This window comes from Podarcis bocagei (assembly GCF_964188305.1).
Source record: "Podarcis bocagei genome assembly, chromosome: 9".
Classification (NCBI taxonomy): Eukaryota; Metazoa; Chordata; class Lepidosauria; order Squamata; family Lacertidae; genus Podarcis; species Podarcis bocagei.
The window spans coordinates 58,149,827-58,175,274 of record NC_138134.1 but is presented as its reverse complement, the minus strand read 5'-3'; the positions used below and the strand labels follow the sequence as shown (position 1 = coordinate 58,175,274).

Genomic DNA, 25,448 nt, shown 5'->3' with positions numbered 1-25,448 from the left:
ATTGGCAGTTGCCAGCTATACTAAGGCGAATCTCAGGGAATGCAGACTATGCTGAGGGTTGTGTAAACCATCAGAAAAAAGGAAGCTTATTTCTATACCAGGCTATACTCATTTACCTCACAAGGAAACAAGCAGATTCTGCAACTTGCATACACTAGGGCATTGGCAAAATACATGTGGATGTTTGCCTATCGGCACACCAAATTAAAATCTTGCTTAGGCCTTGCTTCCAATTTTTATCAGCAATTTACAGTCAGTCATACATTATCATCTAGAACAGAGGTTCCCAAATTGTGGTCCATGAGCTTCATTCAGGTGGTCTGCCTTAATATTCACTTAAATTTTTAATTGTAATTTTTGTTGTTTTTTTATTTCCCATATTGTCGTTTATAGTATTATTTGAGTTCTATGGAATGCAAACTGTAGTACAATGAAACACAAGAAATCAAAGCAACAATAAAAATGCATTTAAATATCATCTATTTACCCATCACAGCATGTTACAATTGCTACAACAGGCCGAAAAGCCATTAAATGGTGCACAAAGACCCTCAGCAATTTTCAAGTGATCTATGGAAGTTTGGGAACCAGATCTAGTAACTTTTTTTAAAAAATGCATCTGTTTTGTCTATGGCAGGCTTACCAATGGGACCCTGGAATCTAACATGTGCTGTGTAACTCACCACTTGGTAACCTTGAGTTGCCTGTCTTATCTAGGATTTAGACTTCACATATTTTTACTTCTTTAGAGGGAGGATGAACCATTATCAGTGGAGCTGTAATGCCAGACAAACACTCAGCTTTCTACCACAAGTTTAGCATAAGGAAAACAGTGTTCATGGCATGCACAAGAGGCTGAGTGATATTCTACCGGCCATGTAATAGGGGAGTGGATCATGCTGCATAACTCAGTCCCATCTCAGCTGTGTGAAGGGCCCTATGCGTTCATCAATGTGGAAGCATGGAACTCCTCTTTGTGAAGGGGATGCTGGGATACTCAGGACCATCCCTTGCATGAACTGGCAAGGGAAACTAATGGGATTCTCCTTGCTGTGGCAAGTGACTGAGGCGATAACGAGGCTTTCAAAGCTAGCATAGGGGAAATGGGAAAATATTTGAGCAGAGGTTAGAGATGGGATTTCTGCTTCATGCTAACCATTTAACACTTTGCAAGACCGCTTGCTGGCTGAAGACCTTTGTTTAAAGCTCAGAACTCTACAAACAGCCTATTTTAGTCAGAAGCAAGCACCGAGTTAAATGGCGCTAACCCCCTACAGAACAGTGCATAGGACTAGTCATGCACGAGGCTAGATTAATAACCCAAATCCAGGCCATCCGATCCAAATTCCAGCACTCTATAGCAGCTTTTGCTACCTCAGGGATCAATTACAGCTGCCTACATTTTTGGACTCCCCCTTGGAGACGTGGCTACGGAGCGGTTGTCATGATGAGCTCACACACGTCTCAATTTATCTCTGTACCACCACACTTTAGAAAGATGACTTCAGTTTCAACAACAGAAATATTGGTGCAAAGGTATTTTTTATGGACTGCAAGAAGATCAAACGTATCCATTCTTAAGGAGATCACCCCTGAGTGCTCACTGGAAGGACAGATCCTGAAGCTGAGGCTCCAATACTTTGGCCACCTCATGAGAAGAGAAGACTCCCTGGAAAAGACCCTGATGTTGGGAAAGATGGAGGGCACAAGGAGAAGGGGACGACAGAGGACGAGATGGTTGGACAGTGTTCTTGAAGCTACCAGCATGAGTTTGACCAAACTGCGGGAGGCAGTGGAAGACAGGAGTGCCTGGCGTGCTGTGGTCCATGGGGTCACGAAGAGTTGGACACAACTAAACAACAACAATTCTTTATTTATTCTTTTTAAAACACATTAAAAATAAGTATGATGAAGTCAAAAGAAGATGGAAATTTATTAATCAACCTGTGTCCACAAAAATATCAAGACAGCTATTGTGTCTTGCATTTAGAAACATCGTCATTGTTTGAGCCTGCAAAACGCTGCTTAAAAATTTTGTCTGTTGACTCTGCTGCTGTGTCAGTGGACAGGACACCTGAAGACTTTGTGTCTGTTGGAGAAAAGAATAGTGGACATCTGTTTAAATAATAATGGCTGCAATCAAGTACATATTTTCAAGACATCTGTAATTATTAGAGACAACCAGAAGGCAAAACTATTGTTCAGAAGAGAATGAGCATTTGTGGGTAGAGGGTTCTGGGCCTTTGTATAAAGCGTAGCACAACACACACCATTAATTGTTGTGACAACTGAAGCTCATAAGCCATACTAATTCAAAATGGCAATGAGCTGAACTTGTGTCATTTAAATTTGTTGGTGTGCTTTGTGTTAGATGTCCTGCAATTAAATCATGTCTCCTGTGCAGCTGAGAGCCACACTTTGGAGGTGCGGAGATGAAAAACATGACTTGGAGTGGTGTTTAAAGAATTACACTGCCAAGGCTGGCAAACGAGGGCAGAAAGTGCACTGCAACTATGCTAAAAACTATGCTTAAATGCTTCTCAACAGTCGCCTCTCTCAAAAGATGTTGAGATTTATACGAATCAAAACAACCCCACTATATTTCAGACCTTGAAATATTAATTTAGTACAACTGCAGACTCAGTTTAAAGAGTCACAGGCAGATATGATTTGTACCCAGCTCAGTATTACGTTTCCAAGTTGAACTCAAGTGCCAACAAATTGCTGTACTACATTGAAGAGCAGCATGACTGAGTGAGCAAGTGAAGGAGGAAACAAAGTCTGCTAGCTATTGTGCTACAAGATTCCAGAGCCTTTAAAACAGAATCAAAACTGCTCTGGCAAATGGCAAAGCGCAACACAACCATGTGCATCAGTGTACTGGGAGAACCTTACAGCTTGCTTTAACGAGAGCAGTTTTAACTACGCACACCTGCTCCTCCCAGACCCTTGCAGTGCCTTTCCTGCTTCTTGCTGTTGCATTTTGGCTATACTTTTTATCTCAGCAGCATTTGGGGAACTGTGGGCCAAAAGGCACACTGAAAACTGGAATGAGAGAGATGGTGTAACTTGCTATTGCCGGCTACTTTGGACCTACCAGAGTCATCTATTCTGAGTGTGTGTATGAGAAGTAACTGAAGTTATTATTGATTATTCCCGCACTCAGGGTCATAGGGCACCCTTGAAGCACTTTACATAGCTGATAGTGTGGCACTTTTCATGGGATTTGCATTTTTCTTAGAGGTTCTTCCCTTTCAGCAAGGGAGAAGAGACTTCAGGCTTGTGAGATCTACCTTTGTAAATAATGAACTTATTTACATCTCTAAATAAAAACAGTGGGGGAGGGGTTATTTTAAACTACCCCGTGATCTTAGAATGAAGGGTGGTAGATATTGATAGAAAATAATACCACTGTGTTTTCTGAGAACCCCAACATCCACTAATTGTAACATGCATGAAAGAACATGGTGCCCCAAGCAGCTGCTAAACAAAGGGATTTGTTCTGAGTGCCAGAAACAAGTCATTCCTGTGGTTCCTGCTTCATTTCGGCAGTCTTTTCCCCCCTCAGTGGGTGGGGACACAGTTATTTCATTACTGCAGTTGTCCAGCTGCTGGAATTCACAAATCCTTGCCAATCTGCGGCAAATCTCCCAGAGGTCTCCCAGCAGATCTCTGTCTGCCTTCTGCACACCCGTATCACGCCATTACCTACCTTTAAAATCTCCTAAGCGAGAGTTATCAAAGAAGGTCGGACAGCTCAACAACACAGGAATGGGCGTGTCCAACGACAGAGCTGGTTGCAAGGAGCGCTCTCTACAGGGAGAAGATGGCAGCTCCAACATAGGAGCAGTCTTCCTTGGTGATTTTAGCTGTTGCTCCTCGCTTGTGGGCTGCTGCCTCCTCAAAGACCACTCCCTACAGGGAGAAGATGGCTGCTCCGACACAGAAGGAGGAGCAGTCTTCCTTGGTGATTTTAGCTGTTGCTCCTCGCTTGTGGACCGCTGCCTCCTTGAGGACCGCTCCTTCCATTTCCTAACTTCCTCCTTCCAGAGCAGCTCATTTCTGGAACACAAAGGAGACACGTTGAAGATTAGAGTCATTTTTGTGCTCTCAGCCTCCAAAACCCACCCCTTGCAAGCAGAGGGAAAGGCTTGGCTTCATCTAGCACAACAGTGGGGAACCTCAGCCCTGGGGGTCAAAGGCAGCCCTCTCTGTAGACCTCTCTGCCTGGCCCTTAGGGATCTCCCCAGGACGCTGGCCTTCCTTCACAGTCTTCTTGAGTATTTTTGCCTGCCTGTCCTTGCACTCTGATAAAGGCTTGGATGTAGAGGGATGTGCAAGGGTGTTTAGAAGTTAGTGGCCCTCAGGCTGATCTACCTGAAGATATTCAGCTTGCTGCCAGTGGAAGTCTTCTCATTCTAAATATTGCCTCGCATGAAATTCTGCAGATGACTCTCTGAGGTGGCCTAGATGAGATCAGTCCTCTTGTCAGACATGTGATCGCTGCCTAAGATTTGAACTACTAGTTCCTATTTGGAGAAAAGAGGCGAGCTAGCAGTGGGAGGCCTGCTGCCAGGCCCCCTCACTGGAGAGATCAGATTCTGCTTCTAACGTCCCACCCCCTGAAACATGGAACTTGTTTCCACCTCCTCCCCTTCTGAATAGTGGCAGCAGCACTATTTAAAAAAACCTCTAGCATGCCTTCATTCAAAACGATGCAAGCTAAGTCACTGGGCTTTGGCCTGCTCACAAATTGACATGTCGTGAACTGACACTGGAATGGACAAATGTATTCAATGGTATTGATTGGTTTTGTACTGTGTAGCTTGCCTTTCAACTCCAAGGAACACAAGGCAGCAGGCATGACTCTTCTCCCACACCCCATTCCCTACTCACAACAGATCTGGGACATAGCTTGGGTCAAGAGGTCACGACTGAGCTTTGTGGCCGAGTGCAGATTTGTAAAAGGAAAAAAAAAAGCTGTCCTAAATTCATGGTAAAAGTGGTGTCCTAGGTAGTGTTGCAGGAATTAATGTATGGGGGGCGGGGGTTTGCCCCTCCAGCAGATATCATACACATCATGCACTACCAAAATCAGCACAATCACTTTTGTGACTTGTCCCCACCAAACACTTCATCACAGTTTCTTCCTATCTATTCAAAGGGCCTCTGCTACACAATACCAAACATAACAATTCACTGTTTTGCTCTGGTATTCCTGGCTGGTATCCTTGTTTTTTTGCCCAAGGGAGCCCTCAGATTTCTCCATTAACAGTATAAACACCTAAATGGAATGTGCTACACTTGTGGCCCCCAACTTGTCATTTGTGGGTACCATAGTGCCCCCTAAGACACACACAAGTGCTCACCAAGGCTGTGGATGATTCGTTTGGGTTTTTTTGGGTGGGAGCACAGAGGTGTTTTTCATACTGGGCTCTGTAAAATGGGTATTTTGTGGTGTGCACAACAACTTTAGGCATCCACATGTGTCCTGGTGGCCCAGAAAGGTTGGGGACCCCCATGCCAAGGCATGGTGCATTCTGAGAAGCCAGTCCACACCATCTGTATGCAACACATCAGCCACATACTGTGGTTCCCCAGGCCGCTTGCTTTTGCAGTCCAAGGCAGGCTGGCAGCTTAGGATTCTGTGATTCATGGCCTACCAAACTTATGCACAAGTATATTTGTCTCAACAGAAATGCCACTGTTAAGAGCGTCACAGTTTTGAAGAACAGACATGCAACTGATAGTGGGAGAAGAACAATTCCAGATAAACCTTAGGGCTTACTTTAACATAATCTCCAGTTTTTTCTTCAGTTGAGCATGTTCCTTTTCCAGTTTCGCATGCTCAGATTTCAGCACAAGAAGCTGGGTACTTTGTACTATTCCACTTCCACCGCCACAAGTAATCGCTAGTGGTACCTGAGAATTGTCTTTGTGCGATGCTATTACTGAAAAAGAGGGTTAACGAAAGGAGCCTGTTAAAAACTGAAAACATCACAGTGACTGACAGAAGCAAACAACATGAATGGTTGGATCAGTCATAGGCAAAGTCCAGTCCTCCAGATGTCTGGGACTACAATTCCCATCATCCCTAGCTAACAGGACCAGTGGTCAGGGATGATGGGAATTGCAGTCCCAAACATCTGGAGGGCTGGAGTTGGCCTATGCCTGCGTTGGATGGTAACTGTACCATTTAAGAACTCTGCTATGCCTATGTGTGCCAGTTTCCCAGGTCTGCAGAGGTGCATAGAAGGTGGGGATGCATATATCCTGAATACTGAATACACCCTTTTCCAAGACAGCAGATAGAGATTAGAAGATTAATCAAAGATACAAATTTACAAGGTATATAGGTTCAGGCTGGGCATTTTAGCACAGAATTCTCAACTTCCAAACTTAAAGAACTCTATAAAATCCTCGATAATACAATTGTTAAGGTAAGATGCAATTTTAAAAATACCGATTTTGCAATCAAATCAACATAAGCATTGCGTCACATTTCAAGGGAAGCTTTATCAGTTGGTTTTACAGTAATTGTAAGTACTTTGGAGACACAAAGGAATCTGTGAATACTTGCCTTACAGAGATGAAATGCTTGCTTCTCTTGTTAGACATAGCTTATTTATTGTGCTCCATAACTCAGAATAGTAAAAGAGGCCTTTTTAATGATTGCCCATTTGGCCCTTTGCAGCATGGGGTCGCATTTCCTTGGTGGTAACTTTTTGGAAGCTGCACCCCAGTGGCAAGAAGGGCCAGTGGAAAAAATGGGCAAGATCAGAGGTGTGACTTGGAGGTTTGTACAGGAGGCTACATAATAGTCACACAGAGGCTTCTACACACACATCTTTCCATCCAGGCAAACAAAAGGCATTTATCACAGTTCAAAGACACTCAAAGAGCAAGTTAGTAATGGGTATGGCCTGGAGAATGTCCTGAGGGCCGGTTGGAGAGGCCTAGAGGGCCACATTTGATCCCCAAGCCAGAGGTTCCACCCCCTGATTTAGACCTTAAAAACACAGTTGATACAGTCAGAATATGACTTTGCTCGATTGATATCTGCTTACCAGTCACATCCTGCTCTTGTTGTACTCTGCGAAGTTCTTCCTTGAGTTTTCGCAATTGCTCTTCTCTGTGCTCCGCAAGAGCTTTTGCATTAGCCATTCTGGGAAAAGAACAATAACGTGATTCTTCATTTTGTTTATAAAAAAGAAAAATAAATCAAGGCTGCAATCCCTCCCCCACCCCAAAACCATAACTATACCTGGGAGCATGCTACATTTAACACTCTGGGGCTTCCTTCCAAATAGGGATGCATAGGGTTGCTCTGCAAAAGTGTTGTTAAGTACCTATGAAAAGCCCAGCTGGATTGGAGGCAAAGGCCTCTCTTCCCGTTTCCCACTGTGGGAAATTTATTGACATAAAACTGGAGTCAACCAAGGGCCAAACTTTAAATACTAACTTTTCTGACATATATTTTCAGAGGCCAAAGCCTACTTTTGTCAGAGGCCATCATTTCCAATTGGCTTTTGAGGAAGAGAAGAATCAGACAGCAGTAACTGCTACCTCCACTCACTGCTGCTCTCACCAGCTAGATGGGGCACCTCCTCCCCCATCAGTTCCACCTGCCCCTTAAAGAACAGACAAAAGGGCTACCTGCTTAGGGACCAATGTTGTCAACGATGTGCTCCCCTGAGTTAAGGAGCCAGTGGAGTCCAGCTTAAGCCCCAGAAGTCCAAGCCCCAATCCTGTAAGGCTAACAATTTCCAGGGAAGTTGGATCTCCAGACTATTATTCAGGAGCCACGAAAGAAAAGCCAGCTAAGTAAAACGGGACTTACTCTTGATCAAAATATTTGCACTGCTTCATTCTTGCCATGTCTGCTTTAGCAAGCTGAGTTTTGAGGTCCTCGATTTCGTCCTTGTTCGTTTCAGTGCCTTCATCAAGTTTAGCCTAAAATTAAGAGGGAGGCAAGAAGACGTCTAAGCAGGAGGGGGAAGAGTTGCTATGCACCCTTGGCAAGCAGGCTATTCTCAAAAGCTACAGACAATAGTTAAAAATCATCAACAGTTTAAATGCCAGATGAGAACAGGATACCAGAGTTGTACAGTAGCAGCAGCAACTTCCTCCTACTAGCCAAGATTAAGAATTATTTATTTAAGTAAGCTTACAGAGCCTCACACTTGGGCTCTAGTGCTTTGGCTAAAGGCACCATATCTGCCAGCATATACAAGGTACAATACATTCTTGTGTTTCACATGGATTTATGAAAAGCCAGTGTTGATTCGTGGTTAGAGCAGGGGTGGGAAGCTGCTCTGTTGGATACATGAGGCCAACTACCTGTGAATCACCTGACGGTTGTTATGAAAAACACTGTCCACAAAGCAAAAATGAATTCAAAACCATGGCTGCAATTGGACAAAGCCAGAGTGGTACGTGTTCTAGTTCAATCCCGCTTGGACTACTGCAATGCGCTCTACATGGGGCTACCTTTGAAGGTGACCTGGAAACTACAACTAATCCAGAATGCGGCAGCTAGACTGGTGACTGGGAGCAGCCGCCGACCATATAACACCTACATTGGCTCCCAGTAAGTTTCCGAGCACAATTCAAAGTGTTGGTGTAGCCTCGGCCCAGTATACCTGAAGGAGCGTATCTACCCCCATCGTTCAGTCCGGACACTGAGGTCCGGCTCTGAGGGCCTTCTGGTGGTTCCCTCACTGTGAGAAGTGAAGCTACAGAGAACCAGGCAGAGGGCCTTCTGTGTAGTGGCGCCCACCCTGTGGAACACTGTCACATCAGATGTTAAGGAAATAAGCAACTACAGTGGTACCCCGCAAGACGAATGCCTCGCAAGACGGAAAACCCGCAAGACGAAAGGGTTTTCTGTTTTGGAGGCGCTTCGCAAGACGAATTTCCCTATGGGCTTGCATCGCAAGACGAAAGCCCATAGGGAAATGCTGGCGGTCGGGAGCAAAGACTTTCGCCCACAGCCGGCCTTCAGAAGAGGACCTCTTCTGAAGGCCGGCGGGGGGCAAAAGTCTTTGCTCCCCCCGCCTGCCTTCCCCCCACCTGCCCCGGGCGATCTTAAAATGCTGGCGGGCGGGAGCGAAGCGTTCGCTGCCGACCCCCAGCATTTTAAAATCTCCAAGGGACAGCAGAGAAGTCTCTGTCCCGGGGAGGTTTTAAAATGCTGGGGGTCGGGAGCGTTCGCTGCCGACCCCCAGCATTTTAAAACGCTGTTCCGAAGCGGGGGGCGGGAACATCTGCCCCAGCCGCCCCACTTCGGAACGATGTTCCGAAGGGGGGAGGGGGGGCGGGAACAGCTGCCCCATCCGCCCCACTTCGGAACGCTGTTCCGAAGTGGGGAGATGGGGCGGGAACAGCTGCCCCATCCGCCCCACTTCGGAACGATGTTCCGAAGGGGGGAGGTGGGGCGGGAACAGCTGCCCCATCCGCCCCACTTCGGAACGCTGTTCCGAAGTGGGGAGATGGGGCGGGAACAGCTGCCCCAGCCGCCCCACTTCGGAACGATGTTCCGAAGGGGGGAGGGGGGGCGGGAACAGCTGCCCCAGCCGCCCCACTTCGGAACGCTGTTCCGAAGTGGGGAGATGGGGCGGGAACAGCTGCCCCAGCCGCCCCACTTCGGAACGATGTTCCGAAGTGGGGAGGGGGGGCGGGAACAGCTGCCCCATCCGCCCCACTTCGGAACGCTGTTCCGAAGTGGGGAGATGGGGCGGGAACAGCTGCCCCAGCCGCCCCACTTCGGAACGATGTTCCGAAGGGGGGAGGTGGGGCGGGAACAGCTGCCCCATCCGCCCCACTTCGGAACGCTGTTCCGAAGTGGGGAGATGGGGCGGGAACAGCTGCCCCAGCCGCCCCACTTCGGAACGATGTTCCGAAGGGGGGAGGGGGGCGGGAACAGCTGCCCCATCCGCCCCACTTCGGAACGCTGTTCCGAAGTGGGGAGATGGGGCGGGAACAGCTGCCCCAGCCGCCCCACTTCGGAACGATGTTCCGAAGTGGGGAGGTGGGGCGGGAACAGCTGCCCCAGCCGCCCCACTTCGGAACGATGTTCCGAAGGGGGGAGGGGGGGCGGGAACAGCTGCCCCAGCCGCCCCACTTCGGAACGATGTTCCGAAGGGGGGAGGTGGGGCGGGAACAGCTGCCCCAGCCGCCCCACTTCGGAACGATGTTCCGAAGGGGGGAGGTGGGGCGGGAACAGCTGCCCCAGCCGCCCCACTTCGGAACGATGTTCCGAAGGGGGGAGGTGGGGCGGGAACAGCTGCCCCATCCGCCCCACTTCGGAACGCTGTTCCGAAGGGGGGAGGTGGGGCGGGAACAGCTGCCCCAGCCGCCCCACTTCCGAACGCTGTTCCGAAGTGGGGAGGTGGGGCGGGAACAGCTGCCCCAGCCGCCCCACTTCCGAACGATGTTTCGAAGGGGGGAGGGGGGCGGGAACAGCTGCCCCAGCTGCCGGGCTTCGTAGCGCTGCTGCGAAGCCGGGCGGGGGGGTGGGAACACCTTCTGAAGGCGGGCAGGGGGCGAAAGTCTTTGCTCCCCCCTGCCTGCCTTCCCAGGGGCTTTTAAATCGCCCCGGACAGCGGAGAAGTCCTCCGCTGTCCGGGGCGATTTTAAAATGCCGCCCGCCAGCATTTTAAGATCCCCCGGACAGCGGATCTCCTCCGCTGTCCCAGGGTTTTTTAAAATGCTGGGGGTGGGAAGAAAAGCCCTTGTCCCCCCCCCAGCCTTCAGAAGAGGTCCGGGGACAGACTGTCCCCGGACCTGGCCTGAAGGTGGTTTCCCTAGGAACGCATTAATTGATTTTCAATGCATTCCTATGGGAAACCGTGCATCGCAAGACGAAAAACCCGCAAGACGAAGAGAATTGCGGAACGAATTAATTTCGTCTTGCGAGGCACCACTGTATCTGACTTTTAGAAGACATCTGAAGGCAGCCCTGTTTAGGGAAGTTTTTAATGTTTGATTGATGATGATGATGATATTGGGAGATTCCTGGGTGCAGCTCATCTCAGTAGGGCTTGCTGAGCAACACTCTCAAATAACCAGGAACCCACTTTGAACTTCTGGCCGATCCTTTCCAGTTGCGTCTATCTGCCCCCACATCCAGCATCACATATGACATTGGGTGTGGGGCAGGCGGCAATACATTGGGAAAAGACAGCCTCATGGGCCAAACTGGGACCTCTGCTGGGTCTAATCTGGCCTGTGGGGCAGAGGTTCCCAATGCCTGGGCTTGAGTGCTGGCTTTGGACCAGGGAGATCAAGGTTCAAACTCCCACTTAGCCATGAAGGTCACTGGGTTACCTTGGGCTACTTACTATCAGTTAACCTAACAGCATGAGGATAAAATGGAGGCGGAGAAAGACATGCATGAGCCTGGAGCAGATAGGGAGAAAGGTGAGTGGAGAAAACATAAAATGTTGCAACGAATGTAAAGCAGTATTAGGTTCTTTGGAGAAGCTTCACTTCCATCTGTAATAGAAAGCATGAAAACAGGAAATGGTTCTCTTAGGAAGTCAGTGCATACCTTGAGAGTTTCTTGCTCTGCAAGTGCACTTCTTAGGCTGTTCTCCTTCTCCTTTAATACAGCCCCAAGACGGACCACATCATTCTTGGCTGCTCGCACTTTCAGCTCCATTGCCAACTGAGCAGTCTTTTCCCTTTCCTGGAAATTTCTTCTCATTTCACTCATGGCATTTTCCAGCTCCTGGATTTTCAGCTTCAGACTCTAGTTAGAGAGGAATAGCAGTTGGAGGCATCACTGATGACAATTGAAAATGCCATTGAACAGGTGTGTCACCATGTTGTTGACAACCACTTCCTTCAAGTTACTAAACCAGAGTTTAGAACAGAGGTGGGGAAGACCTGACCTAATGCCACTGTGATGTTATGCTTTGAAGTCCTGATCTTTGGGACTTAAAGCACAGCAAAGAACTTTCAAACGGCCCTTTGACTGCACCCCTGCACTGCTTCTTAGGTGTAGTTTCTTCAGTATTGCATTAAGCACTTCAACTTGTAATGAAGCAGCAGCAGTATGAGGCTGTTTGAAAGCCCTTTCCCTCAAACACCTCCCTGCTGCTCCTGAAACCTGTTTCAAGCAGAGACTTAGTGAGGGTCTTTGTTTGGGAAAAGGGTTTGTAACAGCCCCACATTGTTCTGTAAACCTCCAGTTTTCAGAGAACAGCATTAGGAGTGAAAAGTGGTATCCCCTGAATGTATGATGCAAGGCAGGTGGGCTGAGGTTCCCAAAAATTGCCTTGTGCACCACATGTGAAATGCTGGTTGGCCACATTTGGTTCACAGGCCAGAGGCTCCCAAACCCTGATCTGAAAGGTATTTCATAGACCTCATAGAATCATAGAGTTGGAAGTGAGTGGGACCCCAAGAATCTTCTAGTCCAACCCCCTACAATGTAGGAATATGCCCTTACTGGGATCGAACCTGAAACCGTGGCACTGGCAGCACCACGTTCTAACCGACTGAACTACCCAGCCTTGTTCATGGCAACTCAAAGTATTTCTCAGAATGCTGAGCTTTTAAAAAGGAAGGATGACCTAACAACAATGCGGGGACGGGATGGGACACACCCACTATTTGTACCCCCAGCCTCACACAGGAGTCACATATTTCCTCTGTTTTCCCCACCAGAGTACAGTGGTACCTCGCAAGACGAATGCCTCGCAAGACAAAAAACTCGCTAGACGAAAGGTTTTTCTGTTTTCGATTTGCCTCGCAAGACGAATTTCCCTATGGGCTTGCTTCGCAAGACGAAAACGTCTCGCGACTTTGTTTCCTTTGTCTAAAAACAAAGACATGTTTTGTTTATAAAGTTAATTTATTTTCCCTTCAATTTTTGAACTGCTCTTTACAGTATGTGTGACTTTAAAGAGCAGTTAATAAACTGTTGTTGTACCAAATTTGGCTTTGTTTGGACTTTTTTTGACCATAGGAACGCATTAATTGATTTTCAATGCATTCCTATGGGATTTCGTGATTCGCAAGACGAAAAATTCGCTAGACGACAAAACTTGCGGAACGAATTAATTTCGTCTTGCGGGGCACCACTGTATGCATGAGAACACAGCATCCAGTTTGCCCACTTTCTCAATCGGCAGCAAAGAAAAACAAAGTCGGGCAAAGAAAACAACAAGGTGGTTTTTGCATTTGGTAGACTTCAAGGGAGGTGATGCTGGGCTGCAGCAGTCACACCCCCCTCTACAACATCTGGGCCTGGCACCCATCACTACGTTTAACGGGATTAGCTTCTTTCGCACAAGAGCCAACCCCAGTGAAAGTCACACTAAGCAAATCCTCAAAAGATTTGCATCAATGTGTCCTCACAGTCCTGAGAAAAACCAGAGTAAGATAAATGAAAGCACACCTCCTGTTGTTCTTCTGTTGCTTTTAATTTATCCCCCAGCTTATAGTTTTCTTCTTCCAAGGCAAGATTAGCAGCCGCACAATGTGTTTGCTTTTCTTTCAGTGTATTCAACTCTAGGAGCAGTTCTTGGATTTGCTCCTTAGATGCTTTCAGGGCAGCTTCAGCTTTTCGGCAGCACTCAGCCTGTTTAGTATATAGAGATTGAGATTCAAGTAAGGCCTGCAATGCAATATCATTCATATGGATCATTCAGGCTTTTGGCTGAACAGCAGGTTAAAATGCTTTAAGAAATAATAGTTTAACTGCCATCAATACGGGAAAGATCCCACAATAATATCCCACATATTTTTGTTCTGACAGATGTCATCTTATTCTGTTTTTTTTAAGCTCCCAAGCACTGAAGTTCAAAGTCAGTTATAAATGGCCCCTTCTCTCACAATGAAAAGCCTCCTACTGTGAGCTTTTATTTTTAAGTAAGAATTAATGAGAATGAAGGTGGCCCATTTTGAATACTCAAGTGTTATTAAAAAAAATAGGAAGCATTTTCTTACTTCTCTCTTCTGTCGATCAGTTGTCTGGACCAGTATCTCCTGGAGTCCTGAGTCCTGAGAATTCTCATCTAAGATCCTTCCTTCCGGTTCCTCTGCCATTCCACTAGCTCCTTCCTTATGGCTAATGCTAAGCTCGAGTTGTTCTTGCAGCTTCAGATTCTTTTAAAGACAGAACAGCCACTGTTAAGCCACCAATAGTTGTTTGTGCCCATGGTTTTTCTACAATATCAGAAAGGTCTCTCTCTAAAAAAAGGGGTGGGAACTTCCAGACCAGGGGCCTCATTAGGTCTGGCAGGCCTTCCCATCTGGACCATGAGACAGTTTCAGCCACATGGTGCCCACCTGTCTTCTACCTGACATCATACACATGCCAGGTGTGCAGCAGGTAGACACAGGTAGGCTGAAAGGGTTTGCAGGCACTGCTAATTTGCCCATCCAGTTTGATTTCAAACTGTGCGGGGAGAAAATGGGTCAACTGATTGATGTCAGGCAATTGACAGCTGGGCACCCCCCCCCATCAAATATATCACATGCAGTGTGTGCATGTCATGGATCCAGTCCACTGACTGGATCTCATTCACTGCCGTTGGTCTAAAGGTGTTAAAAATGGGCTCTTACATTTGCAACCATCTTCTCTACACTCTCGCCAAGGCGGTGGATGGTCCGGATCATGTTATCCTTCTCAGTTTGAAGAGCATCTACTGCGGTTTTCAAATCCTCTTTTTCCCGATTTACAGTTCTGAAGTCCTGCACGGCGCTGTGAAGCTTCTGAAGCAATTCTGCTTTCTCCTTCTCCATGGCTTCTGTCTTGGACTTCAATTGCTCCATGTCATTCAGACGTTCAGCAGCCGTCCGACTCTGCTCTTCCCTCGACTCAAGCAGTTGCCTCAGGTCAAGATTCTTTTCTTCTAGCTGCTGGACCTTTATATAAAGAGAAACACTCATCAAGCAAGTTCTGCTTTCTTACTCAGTTTTATGAAGAGTTTACCTTGAATGGTGGAGCCTGGAGCTCCCTTTCCCTAATGCCCAAACCCTTCTCCAAGTTGCCTGCTTCCAGGGATACTATATGTTGGAGCAAGAAGAGCCATCCCCTGCCACTAGATTTGAAGTAGAAGCCTTCCTTCAATAGCTTACAAATCCTCCTCTTCCCATATTTAAGGCCAGCTTTAGACCCCTGACCCTGACCATTAGGTCCAGTCGTGGCCGACTCTGGGGTTGCGGCGCTCATCTCGCTTTATTGGCTGAGGGAGCTGGTGTACAGCTTCTGGGTCATGTGGCCAGCATGACTAAGCCGCTTCTGGTGAGCCAGAGCAGCGCACGGAAACACCGTTTACCTTCCCGCCAGAGCGGTACCTATTTATCTACTTGCACTGGCATGCTTTCGAACTGCTAGGTTGGCAGGAGCTGGGACCGAGCAACGGGACCTCACCCCGTCATGGGGATTTGAACCGCCAACCTTCTGATTGGCAAGCCCTAGGCTCTGTGGTTTAACCCACAGCGCCACCCACGTTCTGCTCAGCTTTAGACCACCAGCTTCATTTCCATTCCACCAGCTGTTACTTTGCCAGAATCAAACTTGCTTTCTAAGGTGGTAGGGGCAGAATAGGCTGGCTATCTAAAGGAAGCAAACTGCTCCTTCCGCCATTTTGTGGCCCACAGCTACTTACCATTGAAGTAGTTGCTTCCAGAAGTCTCTGGAGTGACTCACTCTCAGTTTGGAGAGCTTCCCACTTCTCCTCCTGGGCATCCATCGCCTGGGTTAGGGATTTTTTCTCTTCTTCGCTGCTGCGAAGCCTTTGTGCCATTTCCAACTTCTCCATCTTTTCAGCCTCAAGTTCAGATTCTCTGGCCTTAAGATCTGCATCCAGCTGCTTCATGACACTCTGTTTCTGCTGGGCTTCGCAGAGCTCTTCTTTCAGTCCGAGTAGCTCCTCTAGAGCTCTCTCGTTGTCTTGCTGCTTAAGAGAAAGCTTTCATGGGTTCAAAATTAACCGTTAGTTTCAGAACCCTGTCACTTTTCAAGATCAGTCTCATTTCTGACTAACCATGCATTCCTTAAGGCTTCAGGGCCTGTCCACTCCTAGCCTCAAGCTTTTTTACTCCCATCATGGTGTGATATAAGAATTACTTTTCCCCTACAGTGAGTTGGAAGGGTGTGTGCACAACCTATAGGCCCATTCCCCATTTCACCCTGGTAATATTCTGGAGACAAACATGCATCCGGACAGGCTCCTGGCCTCACACGGGCATGCACAACATTTCCCTAGTCTGTGCACATTATTTGGTCTGTGAAAATCTGCTCTCGATTCCTAGAACTCTTGCGATGGTAAGATATCCAACTGGTAAAGGTTTCTGGCTTACTTTCGGCTTCCATTAAAAGACCAGCAAAATTATGAAAGTGCAAGCTATAAAATGGACCAAAACATTGGGAAGGAAAGGTTGGTTGGCAGATACAATTTTGCAATTTTACAAAAATCAATAAACTGTAAATAGTAAAAAAGAAAAATGAACTTAATAAAAACTAATAATATTTTACCATTGATTTCGCTGCTTGCATCTCTTCCTTGATGAGATCCCTCTCCACTTGGAGAGCACCCAATTTGTCCTTCAGGTAATCTCGCTCCTGGGTCAAGGCTCTCATTGCTTCTTCATGCTCATGAAGCACCTCTGTTTCAGCCTCTTCTTTGGCAAGCTTCCCCTGTTTTTGGAGAACATCCAGCTTCCTCCTCAAATCATCTCGTTCCTGGATTAAGACTTCCATTGCTTCTTCATGATTATGAAGCTTCTGAGCTACATCCGCTTCAATCTTTTCCTTGATGAGATCCTTCTCTATTTGGAGACAACCCACAATGTCCTTCAAATTATCTCGTTCTTGCATTACGGCCTTCATTGCTTCCTCCTGCTCATGAAGTTTCTGAGTTACTGTCAGCTTGTCCATTACCTCAACGTCAATTCTAGACTCACTAGCTTCTAACTGCTTTCTCAGTTGTTCCATTTCACTCAACTTCTCTAGAGCTTGGCAGAGTTCTTCTTTCATACGATGTCTATCCTCTTCAGTGTCTCCTGTTTGCAGCTCTTGGATCTTGCTAGGTGGCTTAAGAAAAGGAAAACGGGCAAGATGTCAGAGATGTGCTCTAGCTCTGCAAGTGTCAATATTCTAACTTTATCCCCAAAATGTTGTAAGAACCTTTAGCACACCATGTGGTCAGTTGTTTGAATTCTTGTAAACTTGCTTGCAAAAAGCCATTTCAGCTATTTAAAGTTTATCTAAAATTATGGGCTGAAACTTTTAAAAATTCCAATTTAAATATCCAAGACTAACTTAATTTATCAGTTTCTCTCAAAGACAGACTCCAACTTGTGTCTGACCATCTGTGCACATCACTGTAATCATGACTTACTGTAGATGAGCAAATTATGTCTTCTTTGCTCCTCTCTGCTAGTGCTGGGGTAAGGGGAAACAAACCATGACGATAAACCAAGGTTTGTTTATGGTGTACCAATCATGGTTTGTTTGTGGTTTGTTTCCAATCTCCAGTTTGTTTGTGCACAGTAAACCTTGGGTTATGGCTTGACACGACACTAAAATGCCAACCAGTAATACACAAATACAGGTGTACCCCTGTAATACACAACTGCCTTGCGGAATATCTTTGGGAGAAGAAAAGGATAAGGAGTAAACCCTACAAAAATCTGGAGTGGAGTCCCTAAGATGGCTGGATAGTGCCTTGCACGCCTCCTTCTGGCAACTCCTGCTGCCATGTTGGTGCTAAACGTATTGCTCTGCTTCTCTTTGGACTACATCAGTGAGGTCAAGAGTGGGGGGGGGGGAGTCTTGTCTTCTGGGCAACCCAGGAGCTCCATACACACTGCCCAGGCTTGCTCCTAGGGAGGTCACTTCTGTGCTGTTAACAGTGTGATTTGACTTCACCCCCCCTGGAGGCGTACTCCATTGCCTCTCAGGACAGACTGATGCCCACAACAAGCAATACACAACAATTACCAGCTGACTGCTTTCCAGGTACCAGTTCTTTTGCTCTTGCAGACTCTCCAGTTGTTGCTTTAGCAAAGTCTTCTCTTGCTCAAGGGACAAGATTTTTTCCTTCATTGACTGAAGCTGGTTATTTTCCTCCAGCTTGATTTCCTCTGCATCCCCGTCTCCTCCCGTTAACATATTTTTCTCTGTGTCGAAGCAGTCCAAGTGCTCTGTTAACTTTAGTATCTGCAAGATGAAACACAACATTTTTTTTTCTACCCTAGAAAATGTTTCATGCAAGGCAGGTGAACAAACAGTGATCAACAATCCAGTGCAGAACATTCAGAGAAGTTTGGCAAGAAGAAGAGGGCAGTGCTAGAACAGCCCTGCTGAATCAGGCCAAGAGGCATCTTGAGTCCAGAATCCTCTTTTCCCGTAGCCGCCAACCAGATGCCTCTGCAGAGCAGGGTATGAGGGCATTATTCTCCAGCAAACAGCATTCAGAAAATTGGTGCCTCTGATGCTGGAGTTAAGATATACATGGAAGTCTGCACTTTCGTGCCTCCACCCAATATAGCACCATTTCTTTTTTTTTTTAAAAAAAAAATTTATTTGGTTTTCTGCTTTTATAAAAACAAAACACACACAAAGAAAAGACACAAAACAAAAACATGTATAAAATCAGCAAATCCCCATTTCGTAACCTTGTTTCCAGACTTCCCCCCACCCCCTCCTCTTGCGTCCCTGTTCCCAAGATTATATCAGCAAGTTGGTGTTTCTCCTCTTAACCATCTTATTCATCTTATTACCTCTTTTATAATAAAAATTAATTTTCCTAAGTTGGACTTAAGTTCTCTTCCATCGATTTTCATTTTGTCTTAATTAAGAGTCATATTAACCAAACCTAAAAGTCTTAAGAGTTTTTAAGAATCTCCTCTTCCCTCCCTCCCATCCCCGGTTTTTGTCCCTTCCCAATAGAAGTCCAAATTCGAGATTCTCAGCCTGGGTTCCTCACGTCCGAGGCTTTCAAGTCAATTTCAGTCCCTCTCCGCCTGTCTTGTTGGTAGTCCTTAATGTCAGTCTTCGAGTCTGGAAAAAGTTCTTTCACCATCAAAGTGTATTCTCTTCCCACAAGGAGATTTGAAAATAACTGCTGAAAAATTTCCACAAAGCCTGTATCTTCAGAGTCAGAGTCCAAACGGAGGCCCCAGTGATATTTCTTTCTTTTAAGTTCCTGTATTCCATATTGCCCCGGGACCTCCTCCTTCTTCTTCTGTGTCTTTCGCAGACTTGTGGTAGATAGGTTCCCAGCGTCTCCTTGCTTGTGTTCCACAGATGTCAGCTTTTGGTTGTTACTTCCCAAGGTTGCTTCTTCTTTTTCTTGTTGTTTAGTCTCTTCCACCTCTGTAGATATTGTTTCCCATTCAGCTGTGGATTCTTTCTCATTCAGGTCCTCAATACAGAGAGCAGAGTTGCCTGTTCCCAAGGTCATAGTCACAAGTTGTTTATTCATGGCCAAGCTCTGCTCTTGTAAGGTTCCCACCAATTGAAACATCCTTTCGATTTCCACTAGCAACTTTCCTTCCACAGCCATTGTATCCATTGTAGTTTCACAGAATTCCCCCTAGAGGGAATCTGGTTACTTATTAGTCTTTTCTCCAACAGTCCTTTAACAAATTGTTATTACTTTGTTTCCAACAATTTTAGCTCAATTATAACTCGTCTTAGTCCAGAGGGATCTTAAATAGCGATTTTTCCACTTTAAACCGCCCGATTGACAGCTTTGACAGCTGTCAAACTCCGCAGCTCTTACACAGGCACACAGGCAGGACTTTCCCGAGCCCGGGAGGGGGGGTTGTTTAAAACAAAAAGAAGGTTTCTAAAACTCCACTCTCCAGCCCAAAATTTCCTTTAGCCAAATCTTGAAAGTTAATGTCCTTTTTAACTCACCCCACCAAGGGTAGGCTCTCCAGCTTAGCTCTTATGTCGTTGCTTAGATCTTCTGCAAGGGGGGGGGGTGCGGACTTCCTTTTAGCACACCCCCCGGTCGTCTCCAATTCAGGGTAAATTTTTTAAAGTCCCAATCCGTCTTACTCACGGGTGATTCTTTCAGTCCAAATTTTCAAGGAAGGAAGTCAGCGCTCTCTGGTCATGGCTCGCGGCTTCGCTCCACCGAGGTAGCGATCGACTCTCAGTGCCACGCCACCCCCCGTATCCTCTCCGCAGCCTTTAAAAAGGCTCTTCGTGGATCAGGGGGGGCGCTTAAGGCACCCGCCGAGTCTTCAGTCCGCAGGCATCCGCGCCTGCGGTTTTTAAGGGTCCCCGCGTCGCCGGCGCGGCAAAGACCCGTCCTCGGTAGAGCCGATTCCCTCCGCAGCTCGGAGGGAATCCGCCATTTCCAGATCGCGTCAACCCGGAAGTCCCAATATAGCACCATTTCAACAATTATTCTACAACATCCCAGACTTTCTAGCAGTGTTTAACAGCCTCTGATGTCTTAACATGTTACAGACCAGCTAAAGTTCTTTAAGCTTTAGATAGTCACCATAGAAAACAAGTGGTGTTGCCTTAAATGGGGCTTGTCTCGGAACTGAACCCAAAACATTCACAAAGCAAAAAGGGCCACAGCTCAGCGAGAGAACACTTGTGTTGCACTCAGAAGGTCCCAGATTTAATCCCCAGCATTTGTAGAGAGGGCTGAGAATTTCCTCTGTCCCAAAACCTGGAGAGCCACTTCCAGTCAGCAAAGACAATAATGAGCTACATGGACTAAGGATCAAGATTATACAGGGCATTTCTTATGCTCCTAATTTTGCTCCAACCTAGACCAATAAACTTTGCAACTGAGACAGATGTTACCTGTTGCTTCTGTTCTTCAATAGTGACCCCTAGAGATTCTTTAACACTTGAAATCTGTGATTCTCTCTCCACAATGGCTTCTTCCAGTTCTTTAATTTGCTTCTCACAATGCTTCAGAGAATTTTGCGCACTTCTCAGTTCTTCTTGTGATTCAATGTTCTTTTACATTAAAAGCAAAACAAAAGAGATACATGCATTAGAATTCCCATGACATACACTTCCTTGCAGTAGTGCTATGAATTGTTCTGCTACCCTTTTCAAAGCTCTCTAGTTTGATGTATGGACAGATGAATTAGCCACATAAATAAATAATAATAATAATAATAATAATTTTATGTATACTCTGCTCATCTGACTGGGTTGCTCCAGCCACTCTGGAAGGCTTCCAACACATATAAAAGCAGAATACAATATCAAACATTGAAAACTTTGGTTCCATGCGAGTTTCATGTGTGCTCATTTATAAGTATGTTCCATCCCACCTCAAATTAATTACAGCTTTTAAAGGCTAAAACCAGAACTTTGATATGGAGAAGCACTGGTGTGATATGATCATATAATGAAGTCCTGAAGGGTCTGAACGATTTTCAAATGCAGCATCATTGCGGTAATCCAAGTGGGAGGTTTTGCTTACCATTGACACAGTCTCTTGGATATCTTCTTTGATCTGATCTCTCTCATGCCTGAGAGCCTCCTCCTTCTGCTTCAGGTCATCTCTTTCCCGAGTCAGCGCCTGCAACTCTTCTTCACTCTCTTGGAGCCTTTGAGCTAGGCCCAGCTTCTCCATTTCCTCAGCCTCCATTTTAGATGCCCAGGTCTTCAACTGGTCTTTGAGTTGCTCCATTTCACTCAATTTTTGATGTGCTTCATCAAGTTGTTCTCTCATACCAAGAAGCTTCTCTTGCTCCAAGTCCTTTTCTTGCATCTCTTTGATCTTGCCAGAAAGCTTCGTTATTATTTATGGAAAGACAGAAAGTACTTTGACATTAATAAGTAAGAATGAAGCTCAAGTCCAACTTAAAAACAGAAAATTTTGACTCTTGTCATTAAAAGGGTCTTTATAGTGCTCATTTTCTCCCACAAAGCTTTTTGTTACCTGTGGACAATACTGATTTTAGCGAAGTTACACAGTCCCAATTCACATCTAACACTAAGCCAATTTATGCTTACCAAGAATGAGCAAACTTGTGGGTTTCTGGAGTGAAGATCATGGTCACAGCTCTCCTCCCCAGTATTGCTGCAGCTGAAACCAGAGCTAAACCATGGTTTGGCCTAGTGTTGCACGTGAACCAGGGTTTGCGGTTTGCTTACCCCAAACAAACCATAAGCAATAAACCAAGAATATACATTGGCTATAAGCTCATAGATTATGCAGAGCAAGACAAACCATAAACCCAGGTTTGGATTCAACGCCAGTTTAGTCCTGGGTAGCATGAGAGCAGCAGGACTGGGGGAAAGAGTGCTGCTGTCATAATCTTTACTCCCAACAACTCATATGGCATATTGCTTTTGCTAAGCCATGGTTTCGCTTCGTGTTACATGCAAACCTAGTCAGATTCAAATTAGGCTCATAGTAAGTAACACAAGGGATCTAGTGTGCTCCAGTAGCCTAAAAGGGCTTACTTCCTGCCAAATTGCAAAAAAAAGAGGGGGGGGGAAGAAAAAAGAAATGAGAGCATGTCAAAATTCTGCTAAGGAGCAGAATACCCTAGAATAGAATTTATTCCTGGAATTAGTGGTTGCTATTTTGTGCGTGCACACAGGAATATAATTATAATAATAACAATAATTTTGATATTTATACCCCGCCAATCTGGCTGGGTTTCCCCAACCACTCTGGGCAGCTTACAGTACATATAAAACATAGTAAAAACATGTTTTGTTTACAAAACAGAAAATACATCTGCTGTAGTAGCTACCAAAAATAGCAATTCCAAGTCATATTCCCGCCTTGTTTTGAGAAGCTGATGGGGATTACATGGAACCCAGTTCCATGGGTTTGGTAGCTTCACTTTCCCATTCATTCCAAAAGTGCTAAGTTGGGATCCTTCTAGCTTAGTAAGTAAAATGGTCATTTTTTAAGTGTGTAGAGAAAGTGAGCACGCACAAGAAGACAGACAATTCCAGAATTGTGGGATTGGCTCAGGTTTCCTAAAAAAAACATTTTAGAAGTATTTCAGAAAGTAGTTCTGATCCAAAGCAACCTCGTTAGTGTAGCAGGGTTGAGCACTTTGTGTAACAGCACATTTATGTGCCAGGCCTTGCTGCAATGTAAGGAAAAACAGAAGCAAGGAGACAGTACCAAGGGCCCACTGAACTTTTCAGATAGAGCTAAACAAAGACTGAAGTGCAGAAATGTTTGCATCAAGAAAAGCCATCAGCTCCTGTATAAAAAGTTGGAGAACCAGGAAGGACTCACCTCTTGACTCACTTCATGAACGGTTGCCTGTAGCTTGAGGTTTTCTTCAGATAGAAGATCTAGTTGGCATTTCATCTGCTTGTTTTCTTCTGATGCAGTCAAGAATTTCTGCTCCAGTTCATCACAGTGACATTTCAGCTCTTGAAAAGCTAGGTCATTTTGGCGCATTGCTTCAGAATTTACAAAATCTTCTTTGGATTTTAGTGCAATAGTTGCTTCGCACAGCAGTCTCTCCTTCTCAGACACTTGAGCAAGCAGCATCTTTTTTTCCGAGGCCAGAGAAGCAATCATTTCGGATTTTTCAAGCACCTACATACACATATTTATATACACAGAGTATGAGCATGTAGTAGGCAGCTATTATCATCTCAGCCATGCTTTATAATATGCGTTCTAGCTGAATGAAGGCTAAGTTTGGTTTTTAGATGTACTTTGCTCCCCTGAACTGGAAGAAAACTACCTTCTACAAGAGACTAGAGAAAAAAGCTTCAGGTTGACAGGTGATGACTGATCCAATTACATAGCCTAGTAGGGAACTGAACCCAAATATCCACAGCAATATTTCTTTATTACAAATAAACAGACCTCCCCTGTTATAAAATATCAGGGCTTTGTATAATCAACTTTACAAAAATACACCATAAAAGCAACACAGAATAATCATAAAACCGACTGGCCCATCTTAGAAAGTTTAAACCACTGAATAGGCCTATTGATTAAAAAAAATAAGGCATCTGAAGGTTGGTAGCAGGGTTGTTGAGGCAATATTCCATGGCATGGGACTGACATCACTAATTGCCTGACCCCTAGCTAAAGCTAGTTGAGTTTCTGAAGCATGGGGGACAACTAATAGAATAAGCTTTCAAAAAATTAAGAGGAACGCCAAGTTCTGCAACTGCTTGCGATGCCAGAACTTATTGTAGTAGAAGCACCCCAGTCTTCCAGCAGGGATGATTAACTATATTCTGGGTAGAAATCCCCCCCCCCCATAAAGTTAAATGTGTTCTAAGAAAGCCCTGACCTAAGATACAGCTTCATGGAAGCCCACATTTAATTAGTCTTTACCTCCTTCTGGAAGATTTCAGTGTCAGGTCTCGAACGGACTTCTAATGATGCAGCTGCTTCTTTCCTTAAAGTTGAGTTCTCTTCCAGAGCTTTATTCAGTTCATTTTTTAAACCCTCAATCTTCCTTTCCAGTTCCATACATGAGAGTAAGTCTGGGGGTGGGGTAAGTGGAAATATTTCAATGGATAAAACTGACAAAGATTCACTACCACTGTGTTGCAAGCAAACTCTAGATATATATATAGTTCTTGCTCCGTAGTTCTCAGCTTCTGTGACAATATCCCGCTAAAGCATGCACCCTTTCCACCAGTTTATACCCTGGTTTCTGACATGCAAACTTCCTTGAAAGACTCTACTTGCCTATGCACCGCTGAAGCTCAATTTCCATCTTCTTGTGGGGCTCAGCCTAAACCCACCAGTCCACTTATCCCCCTCCCCAGTGTTTTTCCCCCTAAACAATGTTTAGAGGTACTCTCATTTTGACTCAAGAAAATCACCATTTTATAGTTCAAATCGGGGGAAATAAATACAGTAATGGACAAAAGTACAAAGATTCACCAAATGTTTGGGGGTATGCATCCCCCCAGAAAAACAGCACTACCCTCCACAGCCCTCGTTATGCATCTCATTTTCAAAAGCTAACCCCCCCTCTCTAATTCTCCAGCCCGCCCCATAGTCCTGATGTTAAGGGGCAGCAACTACTTTTATTTTAATTCCACGCAGCCGCTGTCTAATGCCTGAATTGCACATTAGGAAAGCATGCCATCAGGACATAAACTGACTGAAAGCCATGAGCCTAAAGTCCCCAGTCACTAAGGTGTCTGCCAACCAAGTCCATGACTGGCTGGAAAGATGCAAGGGCAGAGCCATAAACCTCTCCAGGGTTTTTTTGTTTTAATCCTGGTGTACTGTATCAGGAATGAATGGTCAGTTGCTTTACATCAGGATTGGTTAACGAACCAACTAATCCCAGTTGAGATGCAGCAAATAATTAAAAAATTGCTTGCATTCAGCCTGTCTTTAACAGGGACCCAGACTTTAATGTGGCAGGACCTGCTATGTGGAACTTTTTGCCAGCAGAGGTTAGGGCATGAATCAATCCCTGCTTTCTCTTAGATGTCTTTTCAGAACTGCGCTGTTCAAACAAACCTTTGGGATGCAAACTCTGTGCCA

The 25,448-nt window shown here is 45.6% G+C and overlaps 1 protein-coding gene across 6 annotated transcripts in view; it reads right to left on the bottom strand.

Moving 5' to 3' along the window:
• Positions 1-1,853: 1,853 nt before the first annotated feature.
• CENPE (centromere protein E) overlaps positions 1,854-25,448 on the bottom strand; it is a 44,659-nt gene continuing 21,064 nt past the window's right edge. For 4 of the 6 annotated variants that reach the window (XM_081209331.1, XM_081209332.1, XM_081209336.1 and 1 more), the window contains 16 exons: positions 24,276-24,427; positions 23,211-23,519; positions 21,426-21,737; positions 20,792-20,950; positions 17,960-18,178; positions 16,493-17,050; positions 15,624-15,926; positions 14,575-14,877; positions 13,957-14,115; positions 13,406-13,624; positions 11,552-11,752; positions 7,841-7,953; positions 7,068-7,165; positions 5,789-5,951; positions 3,713-4,062; positions 1,854-2,089 (listed from right to left, as the gene is read on the bottom strand). In XM_081209331.1, the coding sequence (XP_081065457.1) occupies positions 1,971-2,089; positions 3,713-4,062; positions 5,789-5,951; positions 7,068-7,165; positions 7,841-7,953; positions 11,552-11,752; positions 13,406-13,624; positions 13,957-14,115; positions 14,575-14,877; positions 15,624-15,926; positions 16,493-17,050; positions 17,960-18,178; positions 20,792-20,950; positions 21,426-21,737; positions 23,211-23,519; positions 24,276-24,427 (3,737 nt within the window). In that variant the 3' untranslated portion in view covers positions 1,854-1,970. The remainder of the gene's footprint in view (positions 2,090-3,712; positions 4,063-5,788; positions 5,952-7,067; positions 7,166-7,840; positions 7,954-11,551; positions 11,753-13,405; positions 13,625-13,956; positions 14,116-14,574; positions 14,878-15,623; positions 15,927-16,492; positions 17,051-17,959; positions 18,179-20,791; positions 20,951-21,425; positions 21,738-23,210; positions 23,520-24,275; positions 24,428-25,448) is intronic. The other 2 variants (XM_081209334.1, XM_081209333.1) reach the window with 2 other exon arrangements.